Source organism: Macrobrachium nipponense, chromosome 31 (genome assembly GCF_015104395.2).
Source record: "Macrobrachium nipponense isolate FS-2020 chromosome 31, ASM1510439v2, whole genome shotgun sequence".
Lineage (NCBI taxonomy): Eukaryota > Metazoa > Arthropoda > Malacostraca > Decapoda > Palaemonidae > Macrobrachium > Macrobrachium nipponense.
In genome coordinates, this window is record NC_061093.1 from 55424545 (window position 1) to 55441210 (window position 16666).

The window sequence follows — 16666 nt, forward strand, 5'->3', positions numbered from 1 at the left end:
GTGTAAAGTAACATTTAAAAGTTGATGTTGTGAATTTAAAAGCTACCACAAAGATTTCTTTGAAACACTGATCATTCCCGACAGAAAAGTAATCAAAATTCATTAAATAGGTGTACTAGTCTTGGCAAGATCACTTACTATGTCTTAATTTTGCCTATGTCCAACCTGTCCATATTAAACCTGTATCGAGAACCTATTGCTCGCCGTCGCACAGACAAAAATTTATCGTCGAATGATAACAGATTGAGGTTTAAAACAAATGCAATGATATATATATTTTTTTATCATGCCAATCTTTAGAGGATGTAAGCTGGCGTCACCGTACTTAAATAGCTCCTCCACATCCTCCGCGACGTGTATGAGACTAGTGTTTTCAGTTTCGGTTATCATGGTGTTCAGATACGTACTCCTCACAGTGACTGGCGAGTTGAATTTCTCTGTAAAATTACCGATCGGCGATAATATTCTGCCGTGTCACTTTCCAAATGCTTTTATTAGTATTCAGCTACAGCAGACGTTCTAATGGATTAAGGCAGAAAGGGTATGAATTCGCTAAGCAAATCTCCGCACAGAATTCAAAGCCATATGTGTAAAAAATCATAATTGTTGATATGAGTACTATCGGCCTATGGATTTCGTTGTGAGATAGGAGCTTATAAATTTTACTAATTTTTCTTGTGTTGTTGAGCATCGAATACGACGACGATCGTACCTCAAGATCTACATTTTATATATGTGCAGTATACAGAACCCCATAATATGAACACTCATGGTATTGCTGACGTCACTTTGACATTTCCATATAGCGCAGTCTTTGAACTTTGACTGAAAATGAGTAATTGGTGCTTATATGAATTGAAATAAGATGATTCCCCGCAAATATGCAATGCGTCCAGTGAATTCTATGTCAAATTTTATGTGAAACGTGTGCTGATTTTTTTTACAAACATCTGCTTGTCTGACAGTGACACATTTATTCATTAACAGCTGAACTACAATTATATTCAGTGTTATGTGTTTTAAACGAGGTGCTACTGAAGCCTGATCCGTGGTGGAAATTGTTGTCTAACAGTATTTGAAAGAGATCAAATCCGATTTCAGCTTAGGTTGCGTTAGAGATATTAGGACGATTTAGTCTCATAGTCATTTAACGGCTTAGTTCCTTACCAAAATCTATGATACACCAGAAATTTGTGGTACTATAATGCTAAGGCGTAGGATTAAGGTACCGTTATGCTAAGGAGTAGCAGGATTAAAGTCTTTTCTTATTCTTTACTTTGAGTCACATATCCAAGAAACTAAAAGAAGCATGATTTTTTGTGAGTTCTTCAGCTAAAATTAAAGATAGACATTCCCTGTCTCACCTATATGTATCCTGAATGCTTAGGAATTCACTGTATTTTATTTGGAAATGAATTAAATTTGTGATTTCATTTCGGCATACGCTCTGAAGAACGCTAAATCTCAGTTAAGTGAGTGAGACTAGCATAGTAAAACGGTTAAAGGTAATACCCTCCCTCCCCCAAAAGAGGAAAAACAAGGATAACCTCTCGTTCTTTGTTATCCGATCTCCACAAGTCTGTCATTCTCTCTCTCTCTCTCTCTCTCTCTCTCTCTCTCTCTCTCTCTCTCTCTCTCTCTCTCTCTCTCTCTCTCTCTCTCTCTCTCTCTCCGTTTACGTAAGTTATACCCGACGTTATTATCCTACTCATCATCGGCTTTAAAACAAGTTTTCTCAAAACCCAGGCGGAAGCCTTATCAGTTTGTCTGGCTTGTTTGGCGCGTTCACATCCGTGATTAGTCTACAGAAGCGTTGCTTGTACTCTGATATATCAAGTGGTCTATCTATACTTTCGTCTCTGTAAATTACGTGTGAATTGATCAGTGAATGAACTCTGTGAACCAAAAGAGCTCATAGAAATATGTTACATTTGACAAAAAGTGCTCTAAAAATACTTCGTGACTAAAGTGAGCCCTTCCTTGATTTTACATCAACTTTCCTTAGGTGCTGTGGTGGCGTTTTGGGCACCGATTGCTGGCGGGTACCAGCCGACGTGGGAATCCCTCGACACGCGTCCTCTGCCCGAATGGTATGACAATGCCAAGCTTGGCATTCTCATCCACTGGGGGCTGTTCTCCGTTCCGTCGTTTGGTTCAGAGCGGTTCTGGAAGGATTGGAAAGGTCGGTATAAAATTGGTGCTATATTGGCGTTAGTTCATGTATTTTTAAAAAATCTTTTTACCACTGAGTATACGTTTATATGATCATTGTATCCTGTACGCTGTGGTTAATAAACTTAGCTATCTGTCTATGTATGCATGTATGTTTGCGATATGTATGCAAGAATACAGTCAGCTCAGAAGTTGCATCAGTTAGGCATGATTGGTTTCAAATCCCGTTTTCTTTACTACCCCAACCCCTCTTTATTATGTACTACGTAGTATGTATGTATGTTTGTATGATATTCTTTTGATTTATTTATATCCATCTACTATGGTCGTAAAACTAAATAATTTGAAATTTTAGTTTGTCTATTTATTTTTGGCTGCTTATCCAGCAAGTTACTACTCTTTTTGGGCTTGTTCTATATGAATAATTTTTTTTGGTGTCGATAAAAATAACCTCATACATTCGTGACGATGTATTATTGTTATTTTTTTTCTAAACAACATAAGCTTACCTTAACATTTCTCAATTTATTATGATTATACGCATAACTTTACCTAACGATTTTGATTTAAAGCAGAAAAAAATGTCAATGGTATCACATTGACAAGTTCTAGTCACTTTTACTTTGACCTGCAACAATACTACGACATAATATAATGATAATAATGCCATTAATTGTGTTTAAAAATAAAACAGAAGGCCACCCTAAATTCATTCGCTTCATGATGGAGAATTACCCTCCGAGCTTCAAGTACCAAGATTTCGCGCCCCAATTCAAGGCCGAGTTTTACGACCCAGAAGAGTGGACGGACATTTTCGAGGCTTCGGGAGCTCGTTACGTCATCCTCACGAGCAAGCACTTCGAAGGATACTCTATGTGGCCCTCTCCGCACTCGTGGAACTGGAACAGCAAGGACGTTGGTCCTAATAAGGATCTAGTTGGTATGTCATGAACGATAACCCTACTATACTCTAATGGGCGTAAATTGTACGTCCGTCCGTCTGTCATTCAATCACGGCCAAACGGCTGGTCCGATGGGCGTGAAACTTGGCAGGGTTATAGTGGCGACTCCTAAGATGGTTTATAATGGGGTTTCATCCTACTTTCCCCCCACCCCTCACTCCGAAGGGGGTGGGGGTGAGAAAGGATTCCCTGAAACGGAGCTGGTTCTGCCCGTGAAACGAGGCTGGTTATGCCCGTAGACTTAGTTACTTTTCGAATTTTCATATGCATAATTTCTTTATACATATGTTTGCTATAGTTTGGCAGATCTAAACTGAGAGATTGTTTTCGTCTTTGGGTAAAAACCCTGTTGCCACATTTACCAGTATCCAGTTTTGAATACCTTACTTCATAACACATGAATCAATAAATCAGTAGTTTAAAGTACTTAGCATGTTTTGCTGAACTTAAGCGTTCACAGATTGCGATTATAATTTTATTTGTAAATAGAATGAGAAACCGCATTTATAAACGTGACAACTGTTTCGAAAGACGCTGCCACTTTTCCTGTTACCTTTGACAGGCGATATGCAGGTGGGGTAAGCCTATTAAACCATGAAGTTTAAAGGAATTATCTCTTAAGCTACCCTTTGGATAAGCCCCACTGCCGGGTCTAGCTGAGAACTCTAGCGCCAAAAAGAATGACTTCTTACTTTAGTTTACCGAGAACAATAGTCAGAAGGGAAATTAATTCATTCCTACAGAAAGCACGCTGTGAAACTGGCAAATGCAGTTAAGCATTCAGAAAACTTGCAAACAGGCGACGCTGCAAAGGATAGCTGTTAATAAACTAAGATCATCTGACGATGAAGATTCTTCGTAATGTACATATTGTATAGAATCATATTATTACAATTCCTGTGATAATTATTGTAAATACATTTTTTCGCTCCCAATGAGGAGTTCAACGACCTGATAAAAAGTAAAATTGTTACACTCCTTTGATTAATATAATCATATTATTACAATTCCTGTGATAATTATTGTAAATACATTTTTTCGCTCCCAATGAGGAGTTAATGTGCAACAACCTGATAAAAAGTGAAAATTGCTACACGCATTAGATTTATGAGTTATAACACGGTCCAGACCGTGAGTGAAAAAGGAAAAGAAATTTAAGTAAATCATAACTTGATGAATGAAAATGAGGGGGAAACCTAAAATGGAGAGCAATGAAATGCAAAATATTACAAACTTGTTTAGGAAATGGATTGTATGGCAGACGGAAAATTAAATAATAAAAAAGAATTTTTATTACTTTTAATGAAAAAGATCATCATATAAAACATGTAATATAATATGCAAAATTTAAGGGTATAAGTCATAATAAATATAAAAATAAATAGTCTCAAAAGTAATAACCTAATAGAATAGGGATCGAGTATACGGATTAGGATTTATACGGTCAGTTTCATTAGGTACCGTCCCAAATATTGCCTCGCTAGAAGATGGCTGAGGACTTAAGAAGGGGACGATTTAAAGGTTAAGAGAGTACTGGCAACAGAACTTTTCTCAAGGAAGTAAACAATCTATCAGTTTGGATCTGTCGGACTATAGTATGCATAATACCTTTACAAAGGAATTTATGAATTTGATTAGTGATGAATTACCAGCCTTTTAATCTCAAGTTAATCCCACGGAATCCTCTGACTATAGAGACTTTTTTGAGAGTGAAGGACAGACCGAGTCCTTCACTGACAGATCTAACAAATAACGTTTGGAGGTATACATGTATTGATAGCTTTAGATTGTAACGTATTCAGAGGGTCTTATAGACTGTGTGCGCAGTGCGTTGAGCCAAATCCTTGTAAATACTTGAGGTAGATTAATTCTAACGGTTGCATCGATGTATTAATACATTATTGTACAGAAAGTTTTCTAGACAAGATATTGATACATCGACACGATTAGTACATTGTTTCCCAAGAGTACACTTGACAGCTTCTGAGACTAATGAACGTTGAGTGATAATAATAAAATAATAATATTGGAAGGAGACCCTCTTTCAAACAAGTATTATTGAAAGATATTTCTGTATCAGCTGCATTTAATTTGTAAAGAATCTCGTCTATTTTTCTAATAACTGCTTTCCCTCGCCAGTCGTAATATCAGAGAGAAAGCAGTTATTAGAAAAATGGAGAAGACTCTTTACATATTAAATGCAGCTGATACGGCGATATCTTTCAACAACAACAACAACAACAATAACAACAACAACAACAACAACAACAACTCAACTAATATAATAATAATAATAATAAGAATAATAATAATAATAACTAATAATAATATGTGGCGCCGTGGAGGAGTGGGTTAGGTCGTCAATGGACTTGAGTCAAGTTAAGCAACATTGGGGCTGGTCAGTCGTTGGATGGGTGACCGCTCTCCCGGCGTTGATTCCTTGGGAAAGGATCTTTACCATAATTTCCTCAGTCTACTCAGCTGTAAATGAGTACCTACCCCTGATGGGTTTAAATAGCAAAACTCAGCAATGATGAAAAGAAATGAAGGAATAAACGACAACGACGTAAATGGAACCTCTGGCAACAGAGGAGCTTCGTCCGGCAACCAGGTATTCAACCCAATTGAAGGGGAAGAGGGTCAGGTGCTTGGAGGTCGTCATCCAGCAACTGATCACCACAGCGACAGTAATCAACAGCCTGAGATTGGAGCTACAGAAGCAAAAAGGAGGAAATGGACAAGAGAAGAAAATAAGGAAATATGAGATGCCGGACGCCCCAGATCAAATTCGGAGTGTACTACTCGCTCTCCGAGTGGTTCAATCCGCTCTACAACCTCGACAGAGACGCTCACTCCAAGTCCAACGAGTTCGTCGCTACGAAAGTGTTACCGGAGCTTTATGGCATTGCAAGTTACATCGCTGAGACTATATAGCTTTTGAAGTCCTTTTATGTTGTTAATTCGACTCATGGCATTGATAATAACACTTTGACTCTATAGAGCTTCTTTTGAAGTTCCTCGTTAGACGAGTGGTTTTCACGCTCGGCTACCAATCCGTTGGTCCAAGGTTCGATTCTCGGCTCGGCCAACGCGGAACCAGAGGAATTTGGGGTTAATATCTTGATGATATTTACAGCTCCTAGGATCTTTCATAGATAGTGAGGGTCTTTATTTAGGTTTAATATTTCTTGGGGGCCGTTATCTTGATGATATCTACAGTCTTTTGTTTATTTTTTTCAAGTCATCCCCAGCGGAACTGTACAAAACACGCCGCAAAGTTGGTTAAAACCCTTGTTTTCACTATCTATCTAGGAAAGATTCTCTCTTCTACTAACCCAGCTCTGTCACTAATAACATTTTTAGAATTTTCTTGCTTAATTTCTATCCAGCATTCTAGAAAAAATCTTATCTTTTTTTGCCAGCCTCGTAAGAGTATGCCTTCTCTTGGCATGCACCAATAGCCAACGAGAGAGAGAGAGAGAGAGAGGAGAGAGAGAGAGAGAGAGAGAGAGAGAGAGAGAGAGATGAATGGATATATTAATATATTAACTAATTAGTGGATAATTCCTTGCACTTTATTTGAAGTGCCACGTGTCTCCACTCAGGTAACGCGTTATCACCCGGAGGTCATATATACGTATGGCGATGAGCTGGACCCAGACTGGTACTGGAACTCGACTACTTTCCTGGCCTGGCTCTTCAACGAGTCGCCCGTTAAACGGACTGTGGTCGTCAACGACCGATGGGGCACCGGGACGTTTTGTCGACATGGGTCGTACTATACCTGCTACAGTCCAGGTAGTACTAGAATATGAGCTGGAGACGTCAGTTGTATTTTTACTAGATAGTGACTCCAAGGTAGATACATACTCCCGGTATGTATCCATCTCTGTGGTGTGTTTAGTACCATAGTACAAGTCCGTTGGGGATTATCGTAAAAAAACATAAACAAAAGACTGTCAATATCTTGAAGATAATGACCACAAGAGATATTAGTCATAGAGAACGACCCCAGAAAACCCTTGGAGGTCACTGTCTATACCTCTGTTTTTTTCCATCTGTCCATCCGCCTGTGGTGTTTTCGCATGGTAACACTGCGTCCCGAGCCTTAAATAGTTATGCAATGTGTAAGTTTAAGGTAAATAAAAGGATATCTGGGTGTACATTTGCAACTGAAAAGTGTTTTGATAATTTACTGTATGCGAATTACACCGTTAATATTCGAAATAGGATATTATTTAAAGCCCTGGACGCAATGTTACCATGAGAAAACACACAGGCGGATGGGCAGATGGAAAAAGAAACAGAGTATAGATAAGATTCCGTCAGTTTGACAACTCAGAATTCCAAAACCCGCAAGATTATATCTCGAAATGATTCCAGATAAAAAAAGAAGAAAATCACAGGAAAAAAGTCACAATAATCTTTCTAGATAGTAACCTCCACGGGTTTTAGCCCGGTATGTATTCATGTAACCAAGGGTCGCGTCTACGCAGTACTAGGCCGTTGGGGATGACCGTCAAACATAAAAGACTGTAAATACCATAATGATAATGACGCCCAAGAAATATCGTGAATCTTCCCCTGTGTCGTTATTACCGGCCACTATAAAGTAATGTGATTTTTTCCCTGTGACTTTTTTTTTTCTTAGCCAAAATCGTGACTTTTCTTCCCAGTGACTTATTCCTAAACAAAAATCGTGACTATTTTTTCCTGCGACTTAATTTCAAGATGTCGCCAAATTCTTGCAAAGCGTAGCCAGATTCAGTGAAATTATTTCAAGCTCCCACGTGAAGAAGTCGATGAGTCACGTAATGGTTCTTATTCGTGAACGCTAATACCAGCTTATCCGTCAGTGACTAAACTATAGTACTATAGAGCCCAACTTCCACTGTACCTTTGATGCCAGTCATGAAGTAAGTAATACTTTGCCTTTATATTTTGCTCTTTACATCTGTACCAGGTATTCAATCTCGCTATTGGTGCGACTATCTTTGCACATTACGGGTTGCCTCTAGAGAGAGAGAGAGAGAGAGAGCACGCTCCCTTGCTCGCGTAAGACTAGCTGTGTCTGTAATAACTATAACCTTGGCGCAAATTGATCAAGTCATCACTTTTCAATTGCCTTATGTACAGCTGCGCGGACAAAGGTAGTCAGTCATTCATCCTTCAGTTTAGTGATACAGTCATCTCTCTCCCCTCCCCCCCCCCCCCTCTCTCTCTTTAATCATAGTCTGGAGCTACGAGCTTACGAAGCAAGGACAAACTTTCAGATTAGGAACGATTTTTTCCTTTGTCTGCCATCGGTTCTATTAGTTAATCTTTCAATAGAGCCGTTATACCATTTTCTATAGAATTTCTACTGGCAGTAGGCTTCGTCATAAACGTGCGAATAATGAAGGAACGACTTAGAACTTAAAATGAATGATATAAATGCTCTTTGAATAATATTAAAAGGAAAATGATGAATGAAAATTCAGAGAGAAAACACATGCATTATTCCTGTGTTCGTAACTGTCCATTTTACGTAAAGCATGAATCACACATCGTTAACTGGTCAACTGCGCAGTTTGTTTGCTGAACTGCTGTTTGCTTTCTGCTGAATGATTCTGATAACATTATTTGATACTGAGTTGATGCTCCGAAATGTCAATGCATCATACAGGACGGACTGTGGCGAATCCACTCTTGCTTTTAAAAGTTATGGTCTATATTTGGACAACCATCGCGTCATCTTTGTTTTCACGCCTTAACCTGGCTTATTTGCACTATATATATAAATATATAGTATCTATATATATAATTATATACATACACACACACACACACATATATATATATATATATATTATTATATATTAAACCTATATATATATATGTGTGTGTGTGTGTGTGTGTGTGTGTGTTTACACACATACTACAGCCAAAAAGAAACAATAAGAGTACAAATACCTAACGTTTCCGTGTATTTAGTATCTTAATGAACCCTTGCTAATATCAGAGATACAACTGTCTTTACTGTTATTGCACTTGATTTTCTAATATTTATTTAACAGCAGCAACAACAACAACAACACAATAATAATAATAATAATAATAATAATAATAATAATAATAATAATAATAATAATAATAATAATAATAATAATAATAATAATAATAATAATAATATCTGCGTATGCTGGAAACAGACCTTCTTTCAACCATGTTTTATTGAATATATAATGGCAGACTTTACAGAATTTATTTTGTACAGAAATCTCTCATTTCTCTTGATGACTTGCTTCTCTGGCACGCTGATATTTCTGAGCAGCTGTCCAGCTGTAAATTCTGTCATTATATTTAATAACAGCGCCTCAGCGGCGTGGTTGACATGGTATTAGCGTCCCACCTCGGTGATCGCGGGTTCGATTCTCGGCCATTCCATTGAGGAGTGAGAGATGTGTATTTCTGGTGATAGAAGTTCACTCTCGACGTGGTTCGGAAGTCACGTAAAGCCGTTGGTTGGTCCCGTTGCTGAATAACCACTAGGTTCCATGCAACGTAAAAGCACCATACAAACAAACAATATATTTAATAACAACAATAATATCAATGAATTTCCATCCTTTTTTAATTTACTTTTACGCATTGCAGGAGTTCTTCAGCCACATAAATGGGAGAGAGGAACATCGCTTGACAGGCATTCGTGGGGCTACAGACGAGAAGCCCAGCTGAAAGATTACCTGTCCATCACCGAACTCATCTCTCAGATGGCCGAGACTATCAGCTGCGGAGGTAAATTTGTATATCTGTGATATATAACAAATATATAAATATATATGTTTGTTATATATTGATTTATGTGAAAATGAAAGTGAAAGATATTTTGTTACTAAAGCATCTATACACAACGTACCGGTTGGGTTTAGAAAGTGATAAAGCGAGTGAAAAAGAAAGGACGAGTTAAAATCAAGACATTCGCAGGAGTTGTCTATATCCACTCTGTTCCTATTCTGCTTTATCGCTTATATTTTCGTTTCTCTCATTCAAAGCGTGAAGTATGATGACCTCTTCTCACTCGAACCCGGAGATGTAATCAAATTTACTTATCTTGATTACTTTGTTTCATCTTTGGCGTTTGTTTAGGCAACTTCCTGATTAACATCGGCCCATCAGCGGACGGTCGTATTCCACCCATCATGGAAGAACGACTGAGGCAAATGGGAGCGTGGATAGAAGTCAATGGCGATGCAGTTTATGCTTCACGTCCTTGGACATATCAGAACGACACCGTTACTCCGGGAGTTTGGTAGGCAATCACTGCGACTAATGGTGCTTCTGTTCTGCTATTGGTACTACTACTGGTTCTTCCGCTGATATTGCTTCTGTTAGTTGTTCTGTTATCATGGATTCATGGGACTAATGCTGCTAGTCCTGCTGTTCTGCTATTGCTGCTACTGATTCTTCTGCTGATGTTGCTTCTGTTAGCAGGTCTGTTATCGTGGATTCATGGGACTAATGCTGTTAGTCCTGCTGTTCTGCTAGCTGTTCTGCTATTACTGCTACTGATTCTTCCGCTGATATTGCTTCTGTTAGTCGCTCTGTTATTATGGATTCATGGGACTAATGCTGCTAGTCCTGCTGTTCTGCTATTGCTGCTACTGATTCTTCTGCTGATGTTGCTTCTGTTAGCGGCCCTGTTATCATTGATTCATGGGACAAATGCGGCTAGTCCTGCTGTTCTGCTCTTCTTACTACTAATTCTTCTGCTGATATTGCCGCTGTTAGCAGGTCTGTTATCATTGATTCATGGGACTAATGCGGCTAGTCCTGCTATTGGTACTACTGATTCTTCTGCTGATACTGCTTCTGTTAGTCGCTCTGTTATCGTGGATTCATGGACCGCGTTGGATAGTCGTTGCTACCTCTGTTATTCTGCTGCTAATGCTTTATTGCTACAACTACTGATTTTCCTTAACTGGCGCTGCTGCTGGTTTTCGAAAGCAAGAGTTTTAGTCTAATAATTCTTTGGTGGACGTCTCATGAAAACGCATTGAATGAACTGAAGGACAGGGGTTATAGTTATCGATGTGATGTAGTATTTCTGTGTGATTTTTCTACATTTGTTGAGATATTGTCATACTTAAATTACTCGGCTTGGAACATCACTTAGGTTTTCGAGGGATACTATAACTTATAGACATACTGATTGTAAATAACGATTTTGTACCTGCGTTGTACCATATAAATAATAACAATAAAAAAAGGCTTAATCCAGCAACGACCGTTATCAGCCTGTTGATCTATCAGATCAAAAGAGAAAAGTACCCTTTTCTCCGTAGGGGGGTAGTGCCGTCAGTGGACATCATGCAGTGCACTGTAGGCATTACTTTAAGGTTCTTTGCAGCGAGCCTTCGGCCCCCTAGCTGCAACCACTTTCGTCCCTTTTACTGTACCTCATTTCGTATTCTCTCTCTTCATCTTACTTTCTACCCTCTTCTAAGAAACACTTGATCCATAGTGCAACTGCTTTGAGGTTTTCCTCCTGTTACACCTTTCAACTCAATTCAGAAGTACCCTATTAAACTTTATTAATTTTCTTATTGCCAGGTACACGAGGGACAAGGACATTGACCTCACTTATGCCATCGTTTTGAACTGGCCGACCGACTGCCAGCTGTTCTTGGGAGCTGTCAAGGCATCAAAGGTCACCAAGATCTTCCTGCTGGGGTATGGCACGCCAGAGGGGAAATTACAGAGACTGAAGGTATTCCCAGTTTTTGTTGATTTGATTGATTAAAGTGTCATTTCTGCAGATAGTACTTCTGGCTATCGTTCTGTGGGAAAATTATAGTCTGGATGTCAAAAGACAATGCTGTTTCTGTTGACTCTGTGGTAAACTTTTTCTCACCTCCGTATTTGAGTGTTCTAAGAGTTTATTTACACGAAAACATCCTTAGGTTGTGTTTAATCTTGCTATATACACGAAAATACAGTGAATACTCAAACACACGCATATGCATGTATAATGTGTATGTGTGTATCTTTGTATGTGTAATTATATGTTCTTGCATATCAAATAACTATGTATACAGTACGCAAACACACGCACATACGTATAGAGTGTGTATGTGCGCGTGTGTGTATCTTTGTATGTGTAATTATATGTTCTTGCATATCAAATAACTATGTATATAGTACGCAAACACACACACACATATATATAGTGTGCAAGTACGTGTGTGTGTATCTTTATATGTGTAATTACATTATGTTCTTTCATATCAAATAACTATGTGTACAGTATATATAATTTTTGCCTATATTTTTCTTCATACTTAAACTAGAAAAAAGTAATTTACATTACAATTTTTCTCTCGTTTTTTCCCCAGTTCGAGACAGGAGCACATGGCATAACAGTCACTTTCCCAGACATGTCAGACGTCAAAAGCAAATGGGCTTGGGTTCTCGTTTTGTCCGGAATCAGCCCTGCATTGCATAGTTGAGCAATGCCTGCTGCACCCTCCAGGTTTTAATGGAAAGTGTCGGCCCCAAATGGAAATTGAGACGCGGTGACCTGCAGCTTTGAGGAGAGAAATGTCAAATCAGCATTTTGACTAGAGCTGCATCTCAGGAACCTTGAGCGTTATTTATTGAAGGGAAACAGCTGCATGATCATTTTAAGTGAAAGACATCAGTGGATAACCGAGATCCCTCCTTTCCAGTGCATCTTCCACAGCATCGATGCATCTCATCTTTGATTTTGATAATAATGTTATGACTACATAATTCTGACAGTGTATTCTATCACCCTTACCATTATACGTTGTACCTTTATTCTACTCACCCATTCTTTTGACAAACTTTTCCCTGGTGAATTACTCACTTCACTCACTCACAGTGTTATTCACTTACTGCAGCATCTCGTCCGTGATCCCAGGAACTAACTACTCGTTTCTCTCCTTTCTTGAACCTCTTAGTTACCAACGTGACATCATCAATAGTCATTCTATTAGCCATTTCCACTCTTGTGTCATTAACTTTCTCATCTCATATATACATACATACATGCATACATACATACATACATAGATATATACATATATATATATATATAATATGTGTAATCTTATGTTTTCTTTATTATATATATATATATAAATATATATATATATATATATATATATATATATGTATAAAAATAAATGGTATGCATTTACCACGTTCCAAACTTTCGTGATTTGATAATACATACTATATGTATACTATGTGCGTATATATCTATATATATATATATATATATATATATATATATATATCTATATATATATATACTATGGAAAAATAAGCTTTTTTTATATACGTATATAAATATATATACATACATATAATATATATATATATCTATATATATATATAATATATATATATATATATATATAGCCTGTTGATATCAAATCTACGATCACGATACCTTGTAAATAATAAATGTCAATGAGATATTATATAGTACGATGAGTATACACCTACCCTGAACAGGACCTGAATCCAATGTATAGACAGTGACCCAGTGTGAAAGTTTAAATACATCATGTTTAAAACTAATGACATACAAATTTCTTTTCCTTTCCTTACAACATTTTTTGTTCTAGTCACAAAAAGGGCCCAAAGTCTCGATGATAAATTCCGACAATCGGCAACGCGGTCTTTTGTCAGCAGAATACGTCCGCAAGAACGGAATCTATATTTCTCCCGTCGGCCAATGCACCTTTTGTTCCGTTCCCCCTAAATCTTCATATTCCTCTTTCAAATGCTCCCATTTTTACCCCCTGTTCAGTATTCTGTGCCACCGGCGCCAAATCTTTCACTTTGGAGAATCCTCTGCAGATGTCACCACCATCGTCGTATAGTCTTTCGATTGTATCCAGGGAATCTGGTCTCATCTCTGTCGCTTTATTTTTTTACTCCCTTTTTTTCCATCCTTGGATTATTATTGATGAGTCTGTTATTGTTTTGTTTTTTTTGTTTATGGCTATTAATTATGCTTGCAAAACAAGCTCTCACGGCACAGAATGTCGTGTTTTCATTTATGGATATTATTATTCGCTTGCAAAACAAGCTCTCATGGAACAGAGTGCCGTGTTTTCGTTCATGGCGATTATTATTCGCTTGCAAAACAAGCTCTCGTGGAACAGAATAGCTACCTACCATTATGTGAAAAAGAGAACATAAAAGATATTGCAGAAATACCTCACATTTTCCTTGATGCTTTTGGATGCTGCATTGGAAATTCCCACCCGATCATGGCTAAATCTAACCCTACATAAAATCAAAATTACTGAGGCTAGAGGGCTGCAATTCGGTAACCTTTGATGATTGGAGGGCGGATGATCAACATACCAATTTGCAGACCTCTAGCCGCAGTAGCTTTTAAGATCTGAGGGCGGACGGATAAACAGCCATCTCGATAGTTTTTTGTTACAGAAAACTAAAAAATGGCGGCCGAGGTACAAATATTTTTCTCTTACATTTTTCATTCCCTTTGCGTTTTCCTTTTCGCTTTTTTTTTTGGGGGTTCTGGGAACCACGCTCCCCAAACATCAAAGACCAGGTTTTTTCTTCAGAATCCTTTATACTTACTCTCCCTTGCCTATGTTAAAACTAACATTTTAAAAATCTTTCTATATATCTGGTTACTATCACTATTATTGCTTCCATTGTGAAATATTTGAGCATAGCAACCGAGTTATTCCCGTTATGATAAAGCATATCTCACTCTATCCTCCCAAATGACTCGTAATCTTAAGAGTTTTATGCTAAAATCGACGAAAAAATTGTGGACTTCATTTTAATTGCCAAACCATAATTCATACCTTCAGGGGAAAGCAGATCTCACTAAAGAGATGTATATTCTTACTTTCAATCTATTTGTTTTCCAAACTTCATTCAGAGTGCCCTTTTTCTGATTTGTCTTTTATATATATATAATATTATATATATATTAATATATATATTATTATATAATATAATATATATACTATATATATATATTTGTTTGTATTGTGCTTTTAACGTTGCATGGAACCAGTGGTTATTCAGCAACGGGACCAACCTACGGCTTGACGTGTCTTCCGAACCATGTCGACGAGAGTTGAACTCCTGTCCTCAGAAATACGCATCTCTAACCTCTCAGTGGAATGTCCGAGAATCGAACTCGCGGCCTATATATATACAAATACATATACGTATTCGCCTCCTAGTTTTTGCTCACCTGACATAACTGCCCATGAAGGTTCTTTTACTGCCTGGACTCCGTAATCTTCTCATTCACGTAGGGATTATTCCTTTTCTCGTGGGAGGACCAAATCTCTAATGGCGCCTTCTCTTTTGTCGATCCGACTCGGAGAGAAAAGGGTATTTTACGATCATCTCGTCTCATTACGCTCGTAAAACCCGGAGAGAGAGAGAGAGAGAGAGAGAGAGAGAGAGAGAGAGAGAGAGAGAGAGAGAGAGAGAGAGAGAGTCAGTTCTATATATATATATAAATAAATAAATTATATATATATATATATATATATATATATATATATATATATATATATATATATATATATATATATACAATGAAGGTAGGGGAAGCACACCAACAGGTCAAGGAACTCATATTTATTAAGTTGCAACGTTTCGAAGCCAACCAGCAGGCCTCATTTTCAAGCTAAAAAGTAACAATATCTAATTAGTACAATAAAATTAAGCTACAATATTAAAAATACACAATGTAAAGTACAATAAAACAACAATCACAGTTAAAACAAATAAGGAATACCAACCGTTGAGTGTGAAGACAGAGGAAGGACTAACAAAAACGTAAGCAGTTCACGAGAGGTAAAGAGGTGTAGACGTGGCATGGGTGTTCAGTGAGGGGGACCAGTTTTTTAATAAACAAAGATTCATTAATTGTTAAAACCTTTGTGAATTGGAAGCTCTGCCAAAACCTGAAAGTCCTTGTACTTGGATCGAATACCTACATTTATCGGTATGATCCCTTATGTTGGAAAATTCGGAATTCGAAAGCTTAGTGCCAGTTCTATAGCTGACAGCTCTATGACTGTCGATTCGGACCTTAAGTAACCTATGTGTCGATCCAATATAGGTTCCTCGATTACATCGAGGACAAGTAAACTTGTAAATGACACATGAGGTCATCATGGATCCAAACGGTCCTTGAAGTTGAAAAGGCTACCGATATTCAGTGGGTTTGTAGGTATAAATTTTGATTTTCATGGCAGGGAGATGACCAGACATTAAAGCGTGGAGTTCCTTATATAAAGTTGTATTGTGAATAAAAGGAAGGCTAGCATAGAACGGTAATTTAGGACGTGAGGAGTAGGATGACGTGGAACAAAAATATTATTTAAAAATTGGAGACATGCTTAAAGAACAACTGGTGGGAAAGCAGTTGCTGTTAAAATATTTTTTGCAAGAACGTGACTTCATTGTGAAAAGACTGCCAACTAGAAAGACAAAGCAAAGGCTCGGTGAAGCATGGT

The 16666-nt window shown here is 37.7% G+C and overlaps 1 protein-coding gene across 1 annotated transcript; it reads left to right on the forward strand.

The window, feature by feature from the left end:
• Positions 1 to 388: 388 nt before the first annotated feature.
• On the forward strand, positions 389 to 13183 carry LOC135206983 (alpha-L-fucosidase-like). The gene is made up of 7 exons (XM_064238583.1): positions 389 to 422; positions 2006 to 2182; positions 2867 to 3112; positions 9771 to 9911; positions 10263 to 10425; positions 11727 to 11883; positions 12509 to 13183. Exons 1-7 carry the CDS (start codon positions 389 to 391, stop codon positions 12620 to 12622), a joined length of 1032 nt encoding a protein of 343 aa, XP_064094653.1. The 3' UTR covers positions 12623 to 13183.
• Positions 13184 to 16666: the final 3483 nt, after the last annotated feature.